This window comes from Myotis nattereri (assembly GCF_964212035.1).
Source record: "Myotis nattereri genome assembly, chromosome: 1".
NCBI classification, from domain to species: Eukaryota; Metazoa; Chordata; class Mammalia; order Chiroptera; family Vespertilionidae; genus Myotis; species Myotis nattereri.
The window spans coordinates 10,452,023-10,464,338 of NC_138075.1; the positions used below are offsets into that span (position 1 = coordinate 10,452,023).

Genomic DNA, 12,316 nt, shown 5'->3' on the forward strand with positions numbered 1-12,316 from the left:
GGCCCTCGCCCCAAGTCTCGCCACCTGAGGCCTAAGGGTTACTCTCGCAGTAAAGGTTTCATATGTTAAAGCTAACATAAATGTGAGAAGAGTGGAGTATTGAAAGGAAAAAAGGTATGATATTGCGTGCCCCCCCCCCGTCCTGGAGCGGGCGCTGCGAATGGCGTGTCCCAAGGCCGCCGCTTCCGCCGGCGCTGGAGGCTGGACTCGCCGCTGCCCTTGGTCTTGGGGTCGGGCTCGCACCGAGGCCGCAGGTGGGTTCGGGGTCGACGCCGCGGGCTTCGGTTGTGCAGGCAGCCAGGGTGCGCCCCTAGGAAAGCCCTCGGCGATGGAGTGGGGGGGGGGGCCGCGGGTCGTAGTCTGGGGTTCCCCGGGGCTCCCCGGGGCTGGAGCGGCCCGGCCTCCCCGGGCTTCAGATCAGAGGAGGCGAGATGGGAAAGGGAGGTGCTGGGCCCAGGCCGTCTCGCGGCTGTTGGGAAGGGGACTCGGAGACTGTCATCCCGGGGCACGTGTTGTCGATCACGCGGTCCGCCCGGCCGCCCGAGAGGAAAGCGGCGGGGACGCGATGCTGGGCTGCAGCCTGGAGGGAGCCGCATGCGCCCCCGGTCCCGGGTCTGCGTTCCTCGTCACTCGCCATGGGAAGCTAACCCCGCTCTCTCTCTCTCGTAAATCTCAAACCCTCTGGAGCAGACCATGTGCACTTTTTAAAAATGGAATATTTACTTCGTGCTGAGTTTCTTGGGCGTATGTGTCGTTAAGACAGGCGACCTCAAGGAGCTCAGATTCTCCATGCATCCAGCGCTCTTTATCGGCAGCTTAGTTGACACTTTCTGATCAATACATATAAAATGCTGTGGGGAACAGTTAGAAAGTAGAAATATATATATATATACATATATATATGTATATATATGTTTATATATTTATGTGTGTGTGTGTGAGTCCATCTTTATTTTTCCAACGTGAATTCGGAGTGACATGCAAAAATTCACACCAGATAGTTTTCTTTTTTAGAAGGTAAGCGGGGAAAATTGGGTCGAAGAAAAAATAATATGTAGTTAGGGAACATAAGAGGAAGTGAAGAGTTATATAACTGTTTACCTCTGTGCTTCCTGTAAGAGACAGGAAGCACAAATACAAAGCTTGGCTCCAGGAGGCAGGCTGCCCATTAATCCCAGCTCTGCCGCTTGCTGCATCTGTGACCTCTGACAAATCAATTAACCCTGGATTTCCTCATCTGAAAAAAAATATGTCGACTGCTCTGGGGGCCTTTATTAATGAAACCTTGTGCTGTGAGGATTACTTGAGTTGTGATTAGGAAAAGCATTAAGAACAGTGCCTTGCGGGGGGGGGGGGTAATGTGGGTAATGTGTAATATTACATATTGCATATGTAATAATAAAGAAATTTTTTTTTAATGAACAGTGCCTTACACCCCTGGCTGGTTTGGCTCAGTGAATGGAGTGTGGATCTGCAGACTCAAGGGTCCCGGGTTTGATTCTGGTCGAGGGCACATGCCCGGTGTGCGGGCTTGGTCCCCAGTAGGGGGCGTACAGGAGGTGGCGGATCAATGATTCCCCTTCATCATTGATGTTTCTTGCTCTTCCTTTCCCTTCCTCTCTGAAATCAATAAAAATATTTTTTTAAAAATAGTTACTGCTAAGTCAGCTCTTTCTAGAGCAGTGGTTCTCAACCTTCCTAATGCCGCGACCCTTTAATACAGTTCCTCATGTGGTGACCCCCAACCATAAAATGATTTTCGTTGCTACTTCAAAACTGTAATCTTGCTACTGTTATGAATCGTAATGTAAATATCTGATATGCAGGACGTATTTCCATTGTTACAAATTGAACATAATTAAAGCATAGTGATTAATCACAAAAACAATATGTAATTTTATATGTGTTTTCTGATGGTCTTAGGCGACCCCTGCGAAAGGGTCATTCGACCCCCAAAGGTGTCGCGACCCACAGGTTGAGAACCGCTGTTCTAGAGGGAGGCAAAACAGCTTGATCTGTTATCTGATTCCTTGAGTGCATAAGATAAAAACCAACTCGTTTTGTTTGTTGTTTTTCCCAGGGATACCACAGCTACTCCCAGTTCGGAAGCAAGAGCAAACTTTTTCTTAAGAGCTTTCATGTAAAGAAGACAGTAATACAGGGTGTTGGAAAGTAGGCTTACAGGTGCTCACAATGCAGTGTATTTCAGTACACTAGTACATTACTGAAAATAATGCAGTCATTTAAAAATAATGCAAGAGCAAATTTTGTTTTGCACTCACAACTGTAAACTTACTTTTTCCCACCCCAGTGTGTACAGTGCCCTCATGGGCACCCAGGCGATGTCCCTCTTCATCCAAACCCAGGCTTGTCTCATCGGAGCCTGTCCCAGGCCCTCACTCGCCTTTACCCATCCCGTATGGCCTTGGGCCCATGACCAAGAGCTGAAAAGCCTGTCCATGCTCCCTCTCCTGTCCATTCTCCAAGAAATCATCCTAGCTCAGTTTTATGTCCATAAATCTTTGTCTTCCCTGGTCACCCTCTCGCAGCGAAATACACAGGAAAAGTATGTTCAGTGCTACTGCTCCCAAAGCCTATTCAATTGTAGATTTTACAATTATAATATGCAATACCTCTGGGACTAAGATTTGCCATTTCTTAGGGATGGAATCGGGTTTCCTTCGAGGTGGTTGAATCCAACTCTGGATTTTAAATGTACAGAATTCTTTAATCTATCAGTCCCACTGTCTTTTCCTGGACTCTCATAAGACCTCTATTCAGCAAGAACCTCAGGACTTGTATGGTCACATCTGCTCAGAGTAGAGCCAGACAAAAGGAGCTTCTGGCCACGTTGGAAGAATGCCAATAGTAAGTGGCTGATAGCCCACAGGTGGTCATGGGCTGAGCGTCCCCAAGTACTTTTTTGTTGGTGGTGAAATACAAACAGTATATAATAGTTATGCTGACGGTATGTTCCCTGACCGGGAAGCGAACAGTGACTCCTGGTTTATAGGTTGACGGTCAATCACTGAGCAACACTGGCCGAGCTTTTGCAGGTAGAATTTATACTCTCCATTTCACTGCATTATATCATCAGATCACCAATGAAAATAGGGAAAAAGTTAATAAATTGACTTTAGTGCATTACAATTTCTATGCTAATCATTGTCATCTATATAATTTTTATCAAGTAGATTTTAAGTAGTATACTACATTCTGATGCCAAGCAATTATAAAGAGGCTTATGCTTTTTTTTTTTTTAATTCTCACCAGAGGATATTTTTCCATTGATTCTTAGAGAAAGTGGAAGAGAGAGAGAAACATCTATGTGAGAGAAACACATCGATTGGTTGCCTCCTGCATGAGCCCGACCGGGGCCCGGGCCAGGGAGGAGGCTTCAACCAAGGTATGTGCCCTTAACCGGAATCAAGCAGGAACCCTCAGTCTGCAAGCCGACACTCTATCTTCTATCCACTAAGCCACACCGACTAGGGAAGAGGCGTATGCTTTTAATATCTATTCCTATATTCAGGACTATCTCCTGTTTCAGATGCAATTTAAAAGATATTTCAAAGTCAGTTACATTTCTGAATTTTTTATTTTTTTTAGCATTCAGGATGAGTTTAATTCAGCTTGTGCGTGACCACTGGGTACATATACTTGTCCCTATGGGATTTGTCATTGGATGTTATCTAGACAGAAAGAATGATGAAAAGCTAACTGCCTTCCGGAACAAGAGTTTGTTATTTAAAAGGTGAGTTTGGGCATTTTTAAACCAACAATTAGCCAGCTTTTGGAAGTATTCTTAATATCATATACAACAAAAATAAACAGAAGGGGTAATCTCCGTCCTCCAAGGACTTAGATCTAAGTGATATTATTTTCTAGCCTTGTTTGTTGTTTAATGATTGCATAAAACTGTATGATTACATTTGGAATGTAAACGGGTCTTCAGCTTATGAACAGACTATTTCAGATTTTTGGTATTCGAGGTACTTTTTAATATGGAAACTGCTTGAAATTGAACCAGCCCCCCAAAGCCTACTTTATATACAGCTTTCACATGTATGATGACATACCATCTTACGTGAGTCAGGGTGTCGCTGAAATAAATGGTGCTGACTGTGGTTTGGTGATGTGTTCTCAGCAGCACAGCCTGAGAGCTTTACACATGGCGGTTGAGTGACTAGATGGCAGCTAGTAGCCGCCTGCTTCCATTGTGTCTGGAAATGGCTCCCCTGGTAGCAGGGAGTTTGAGGTGACAAGATAGGGAGTTGCCCTGCATGTGCAGCTGGATCGGAGGAAGCTCAGAGGGCGAGAACAGAGCAGCAGTCGCAGTCCCTGCAGAGGAGGTTCACAGTCAAGGATTTCAAGAAAGATAAAATGAGCCGGAAAAGGTCTAGAAACAATTAATGAACTCATTGAGCTTTTATATGAAGACAGACTAAGAAATTACAGGTTATGCCCTAGCCGGCTTGGCTTAGTGGATAGAGTGTCGGTCTGCGGACTGAAAAGTTGCAGGTTCGATTCTGGTCAGGGGCATATACCTGGGTTGCGGGCTTGGTCCCCAGTGGGGGGCGTGCAGGAGGCAGCCAATCAATGATTCTCATCATTGATGTTTCTCTCTCTCTCTCCCTCTCCCTTCCTCTCTGAAATCAATAAAAATACATTTAAAAAAAGAAATGACATTTTAATCGGGAAAAATGTAATTGAAAAGATAGTAAAGGTTTAAAATCATGAGAGACTAGAATATGTTGACTCAACATAAAACCTTTTAAATGGGTTAATTTAATAGAGTATAAAATACTGAATTTATATTGTTCTGACTTTCCCTTTTATCCCTCATAAAAGTTTTATTTAATACTTTTTCCTTTCCTTCCATTTTTCTTTTCACACAGAGAATTGAGACCCAATGAAGAAGTCACCTGGAAGTAAAGGCTGTGGCTGAATTACAGAATGTTCACATTTTTTAAATTATCAGAAAAATAAAAACACTGAACAATTTAGAATGTGGTCCTTTTAATGTCGAAGTGATCTTTCACATTTCAAGTAATAAGTACACTAGCTTTCAAAATAATTAGTGTCTTCTGTACATTGATGTTAACTTTACAACTAGCATTTAATTTTCTGTTACTTAGTTTAGATCACAGTAATATTCATGTAGCCAATTTTTTCCTCAGATATTTTTCAGAAAATTATTTTCAAACCATGTCCTTCAAAGGAGCTTTAAAAGGAGGATGCTGCCGAAACCGGTTTGGCTCAGTGGATGGAGCGTCGGCATGCGGACTGAAAGGTCCCAGGTTCGATTCCGGTCAGGGGCATGTACCTGGGTTGCGGGCACATCCCCAGTGGGAGATGTGCAGGAGGAAGCTGATCGATGTTTCTCTCTCATCGATGTTTCTAACTCTCTATCCCTCTCCCTTCCTCTCTGTAAAAAATCAATAAAAAAAAAAAAACATAAAAAAAAAATACATTTAAAAGGAGGATGCTAAGATTTTATTTGCAATAAAAAGAAATGATCTATTGATACAACAGAGATGAATTTCAGGTTCATTATCCTGAATAAAAGAAGCCAAACAAAAAGAGCACACACACTGAATGATTTCTTGTGTATAACACGTGAGAAACTGCAAACTAATCCAGCGTAGAAAGGGGTCGGAAGGAAGAATGACAAAGCGACACATGGAAACTGGGGTATAGTACTGTATGTTAGTGTTCTTTCTTTTTTTTTTTTAATATATTTTATTGATTTTTTACAGAGAGGAAGGGAGAGAGATAGAGAGTTAGAAACATCGATGAGAGAGAAACATCGATCAGCTGCCTCCTGCACATCTCCCACTGGGGATGTGCCCGCAACCCAAGTACATGCCCTTGACCAGAATCGAACCTGGGACCTTTCAGTCCACAGGCTGACGCTCTATCCACTCAGCCAAACCAGTCCCGGCAAGGGTTCTTGATTGTGATGGTTTCATGAGTGGATATATATGTCACCTGTTAATGTTCAACTACCTTTTTTTGAGAAATTAGTTTCAGATTGAGTATAGACATAAAATTACAATGAAGTAATACACCCTGATTATCACTGATTCTTGTCGGAACTCAAGATACAAATTGACACATAAATGTTAAAATATCAAATGTTAAAATTTCTAAGCTGTTTGGTTTTTAGTAACAAAATGCCAGTTTAAAAGGTACAGTGTTGAAGACAATGGCTATACTCTCACTTATTAACAGAGTTCTAATGAAGTGGGTTAGAGAAAAGCTGTGTTGTTCAAGGTGACAGGAAGTACTGGAAGTGCATGTATTCTGTCTACCCTGTCTCTAGGAGCCCTCCTGATTAGCTCTGTAACCTCTCCTGCTGAATTATTGTAATACTCTTGCGCCAGTGAGTCAAAAAGAATTCATGCATTTATTCACTGTTCTGTACCAGCCCTTGATTACATATTGAGTAAAACTCTGATCCTGAAAAGCTGAGTGTAATAATGGCATGTAAAGTCATAATCCCACCGTGATGTAGCAAATGCTTTAATACAGGCATGTGCGAGGTATGGTGATGGCACAAAGGGCTGTTCATCTGAGGACTTTCGGGAGGTCAAGGGAACAGCTGATGTGACTAGAGCAGAGGGAATTCAGGGAGATAAAGCCAGACTGGTGGTTGGTCCAGATCGCAGAGCTTTTTAAGCCAGCAATGGGAAGCCACTGAAGGATATTTAATAGAGTAAAGTTTGTATAAGTATTCAAAGATCCCTCCCTCTATAAGCTCCATGAGGACGGGACCATTTGTCTCTCATGGTTGTCATCCCAGAGCTTGACACATTTGTTCAATGAGAGAAAAGCTGGTGAAATTTGCATTTCTGAGAGAACACTGATGGCACTAGGAACATAATTGAGACTGAAACCAGGAGACCAGAGATGCTTGGACTGGACTGCACAGGAAATCAAGAGGGCTTGAACTGAGCAGTAGCAATGAAGAGGGAATGAGGAGTGAACGCACAGCAAGTATTTGAGGACTGGCTGGAACAAGGGGTGAAGCAGGAGAGTTTGGAAAGAAATCAAGAAATGATTTCCAGACACCCGGCTTCATTAATTCATTTGAAAGACATCAACTACTAAATACAGAAAGTCAAATAAGACATTGATAGGGTATTGATTGGTGAAGATGTATGATTAAGTCAAATATGATACTGTATGAAAAGCACCATGTATGACAGGTACATACTGGAGCCCAGAGGAGGGACAGGGGCTTCTAAATTAGTGGGGCAGCGGGGAATACTTCCTGGAGAGTATGGTCATTGAGTTTTGAAAGACGATATGCATTATCTTACAGTTAAAGTTTAGGACATGCCAAATATTAGTTATCAGAATGGGAAATGTAACAAATCTAATAGCCAAATCATACATGGCTTCAGAGACAAAGCCAAAGCCAGAACCTGCATTCCGACTCCCAGGTATTGATATATTTTCACTTTATGATGCTTGCTATTAATCGCATGCTAAATAGGTTGGGAAGGCCTAATGAAATGGCTGGTATTAGTTCAGCATCCTCCTATATAATAAAAGCCTAATATGCTAAGTGTCTGGTCATCCATTCAACCAATCAAAGCATAATATGCTAATGTATGCTAAGGCCGCTCAACAGCTCGCTATGACATGCACTGACCACCAGGGGGCAGATGCTCCAACTGGTAGGTTAGCTTGCTGCTGGGGTCCAGCCAATCGTGACTGAGCAAGACAGGCCAGACACCCTGGAGCCCTCCTGCGGGCCTTCCCTGGCTGGCCAACCTCCAGCGTCTCTCTACAGCCCCATCGTGCACTGGTGGGGTCCCTCGGCCTGGCCGGCACGCTCTTGCAAACCGGGACCCCTCGGGGGATGTCAGAGAGCCAGTTTCGGCCTGATCCCACAGGCCAGGCCCAGGGACCTCACTGGTGCACGAATTTGTGCACTGGGCCTCTAGTCCTAGCTAATAAAAGAGAAACATGGTAATTAGCCATAACTTCGCTACCCTTCCCATTGGCTAATCAGAGCAATATGCAAATTAACTGCCAACCAAGATGGCGGCCGGCAGCCAGGCTACTGACATGAACAGGAGGTTTGCTTGCTCCAGTGATGGAGGAAGCCAACCTTCCCCGCCTGCTGCTGCTGGGCTCTGAGCTGCTCTCTAAGAAACATTGTTACAAATATAGAAGCTAAACAAAACTCCAGAAACCTGCTTTCAGCCAGCTGGGATCTCAGAGCTGGAGTCACGACAAAGTTTCAAATACAGAAGGTAAACAAAGCCCAGAAACCTGCTTTTAGCAGCCAAGGTCTCACAGCTAAAGCCAGCTCTCAGCTCCAGTGACAGCCATAGAAGGTAAATAAATCCAAGAATAAAAAAAAAAAAAGGAAAAAAGGAGAGGCTGGGAGCTTCAGTCACCCGCCAGCCTGAAAACGGCCCTCAGCCCCTCACCCAGACTGGCCAGGCACCCCAGTGGGGACCCCCACCCTGATCCGGGATACCCTTCAGGGCAAACCAGCTGGCCCCCACCCGTGCGCCAGGCCTCTATCTTATATAGTAAAAGGGTAATATGCCTCCCAGCACCGGGATCAGTGGAGCAGCGAGGCCTCCTGGCCCCTGGAGCAGCGTGACGGGACAGTGCCCAAACTCCCTGATCGCCCTGCAGCTCTGTGTGTGACAGGGTGCGGTGCCCCAACCACCCCATGGGCCCTGCTCTGTGTGTGACGGGGTGGAGCCGCAACCTCCCCATCGTCCCTGCCCTGAGTGACGGGGGAGTGCCCCAACCCCCCAATCGGCCCTACCCTGAGCGTGACTGAGGGTGGCATCGCAACCTCCTGATTGGCCCTGCTCTGTGCATGATGGGGGGAGCTCCCCAACCCCCTGATCGGCCCCGCTCTGTGTGTGACAGGGGGCAGCACCCCAGCCCCCTGATCGGCCAGCTCTGTATGTGACAGGGGTGGCACCACAACCCCGTGATCTGCCCTGCTCTGTGCTTGACAGGGGGTGGCGCCACAACCTCCCTATCGACCCTGCCTTGAGTGTGACAGGGGGCGGTGCCCCAACCCCCCAATCGGCCCTACCCTGAGCGTGACTGAGGGTGGCATCGCAATCTCCTGATCAACCCTGCTCTGTGCATGACAGGGGGCGGCGCCCCAACTCCCCAATTGGCCCTGCTCTGAGCCCAACCAGGAGCTGCGGGGCAGGTACCTAGGGATTGGGCCTGCCCTCTGCCACCTGGGAGTGGGCCTAAGCCAGCAGGTCGTTATCTCCCGAGGGGTCCCAGACTGTGAGAGGGCACAAGTGGGGCTGAGGGACACCCACCCGCCAGTGCACAAATTTTTGTACACCGGGCCTCTAGTATACAATAAAAGCCTAATATGCAAATCCACCGAGCAGTGAAATGACTGGTGGAATGAACAGTCACTATGACAGCCATGGGCAAACTACGGCCCGCGGGCCAGATCTGGCCCGTTCATCTGTTCTATCGGGCCCGCGGAGCCGAAAGAGCGGAGGGTTCTCTTGCTCTCCCCTCCGCTCCTTCACCAGCAGCAGTGTTAACATGGCAATGTCGGGAAACACGGCCACTGCTCCTTCTTCTGAGTCCAGTTTAAGAACCTATTGGCCCTCGAGTCAAAAAGTTTGCCCACCCCTGGGCTATGATGTGCACTGACCACCGTGGGCAGATACTCAATGCAGGAGCTGCCCGCAGGCCTCAGGCCGGTCAAGGCGGGTGCCAGCAGGGGCCCCCTGATGGCCTCACTGGTCGCCCCGCAGATCAGCCCTGGTCACCGGCCAGGCCTAGGGACCCTAACCATGCACTTAGGCCTCTAGTTACTAAATATATTCAAGAAGTGTTCTAGGTTATAAGGATTTAACAGTGAGCAAAACAATAAGGTCCTTTGGGTAGCATATATCCTAGCAAGCAACCACTGTAGAAAGTTGAGTCATGCACTTCCAAAATTCAAGTCCACCCAGAACCAAAGACCATATTTGGAAATAGAGTCTTTGCCAATTTAATTAGTTAAAGATCTCAATATGAAATCACCGTGGATTCAGTTGGTACCTAAATCCAATAAGAGGAGAGGACACAGAAGAGACACAGGAGAAAGAAGGCCACGTGAAGCCACTGGTAGAGATTGGAGCTATGTGGCCACAGCCAACTAATGCCAGAAGCCACCTGAAAGCAAGGAAGAATTCTCCCATAGATACTTGGGAAGGTGGCCTAGCTGACACTTAGGGTTCAGACATCTGGCCTTAAGAACAGTCAGATAATTTCTGTTGTTTTAAGTCCCCAGGTAGGTGATAATTTGCTACAGCAGTCATAGGACATGAATACAATCCAATTTTTTCTCAATAATACACTAATATAGTTAAACCAAGAATAAAACTGTAGCTGGGGCCAGTATGTCCCAGTTGGTTGGGCATCATCCTGTGCATGGAAAGATTGCCAGTTTGTTTCCTGGTCAGGGTACAGGCCATGGTTGTGGTCTTGATCCCCAGTAGGGGTGTGCAGGAGGCAAGCCGATCAACATTGATGTTTCTCTCTCTTTCTCCCTCTCCACGCCCCCCCCTCTCTTCCTCCCTCTTCCCCTTTCTTTTTCTCTAAAAATCAATTTTAAAATCTTTAATAAAAAAGAATAAAACTGTATACAGTGAAAAATCTCTATCCTACCCTTGTCTCTTATTTACCTAGTTCCTTTTCCATCTCAAACAGGTTAACCTCTGGGTTTCCTGTATATTCTTCCGGAAATTTGTAATATCTATATGCACACACCTACACAATACACACAATACATGTTTCTCTACACGGAAAGAAAATAAGAAAAAATGTTTTGCATATGTTTTCATTCCATGAGACCATGATTTGTTTCCCCAGTTGAGCCACAATTCCTTAAGAACACAGACTGTTTCCCCAACACCGTACAGGATGGTGCACTGCAAGGAGAGACATGGAGTTAGTGGTGACTGATTCCTCCCCTGAGCACCTGGGCCTCACTAGCAGCCTCCATTGCCTTACCTCCCACTGCTCCTTCTGTTCCTCTGAACCCGCGCTCACCAACGTTACCAGTGGCCTCCATTGCAGCAAAAGGTAGCGGGCCCTTGTCCTTATGTTGCAGGACCTATTGGAAGCAACATGGCTGCTCCCAAGAACATTCCCTTTTCAGGGCTCTCATAATATTACCTGCTCCTGCATTTCCTCCCTTCTCCTGGGCTGGTACTTCTCTAGGGACTCTACTCTAGATCCTTTTCTCAGTCTCTTCCTTTCCCCCACTGGTGATTTATTCACACCTGTGCCGTCAGCCGCCTTTTCTATGTCAACAACTCCCTATTCCACAGCCGAACCAGCCTCCTGCACTCCAGATCATATATACATATAACCATTTTTCAACATAACCACGTAACCTGGCTTCAAGGTGCAAGACCAGCTTCATCAAACTCTTCTGACCCCCAACCCTAACTTTACTAGGGTCACTCTCAGATCCTTCTACTGACACTTCCTCTTCAGGGCCTGAACACATAACACTAATAACAAGGTGTCTGTCTGGATTTGGACCCCAGCCCAGAACCTTGGACACTGTGCTGTTCATAGCCTCTCTGTGCCTCAGTTTCCACATGTGTAAAATAGGGATACTAGCACCTGCATCAAACGTTGCTGTAGTAAATTCATTAATATATGCAAAGCTCTTAGAAAATTGCCTACCCTCCAGTCAGCCCCATATCTGTATAAATATTAACTATCATTTTTACATAAGTGCTAGGTATTCGGGGAGGCAATGATGCCTGTTTCTTTTTTTTTTAAATGTATTTATTTATTGATTTCAGAGACGAAGGGAGAGAGGGGGAGAGAGAGAGAAACAACAATGATGAGGGAGAATCACTGATTGGCTGCCTCCTACATGCCCACACTGGGGAGGAAGTCCACAACCAGGGCAAGTGCCCTGATAGAGAATCCAACTGGTAATCTCCTGGTTCATAGGTCCATACTCAACCACTAAGCCACACCTGCTGGGCGATGCCTGTTTCTTAATGAGGCTTTCAATGGCGATAGAGAAATATATTAAGTAATTATAATCAGATATGAGTAGAAAGTACAAAGTATAGTGGAAAACAAAAAGAACATAGAACCCGGGAGGTCCTTAAGAATCCATAGCAATGGGTGGGAAGTGGAGAAGATCCTCCAGACGGCAGGCGGCGCTGCAGCCACCCTCCCCCCCCCCCCCCCCCCAGCCTGCCAGCTAACAGTGGATAGGAGGACGCGTTACATAGGTCACGTGTCCCCGCGTTTACCGCCCGGCTTTCACTCGCTCTTCTCTCCACGT

At 46.1% G+C, this 12,316-nt stretch overlaps 1 protein-coding gene across 1 annotated transcript; it reads left to right on the top strand.

Annotated features, from left to right (window-relative positions):
- The first annotated feature begins 124 nt into the window (after nt 1–124).
- On the top strand, nt 125–5,009 carry NDUFB1 (NADH:ubiquinone oxidoreductase subunit B1). Its single transcript, XM_081112149.1, has 3 exons — nt 125–254; nt 3,610–3,754; nt 4,899–5,009. The coding sequence occupies exons 1-3, from the start codon at nt 161–163 to the stop codon at nt 4,933–4,935; spliced, it is 276 nt and encodes a 91-aa protein (XP_080968275.1). The 5' UTR covers nt 125–160; the 3' UTR covers nt 4,936–5,009.
- The last annotated feature ends 7,307 nt before the right edge of the window (nt 5,010–12,316 follow it).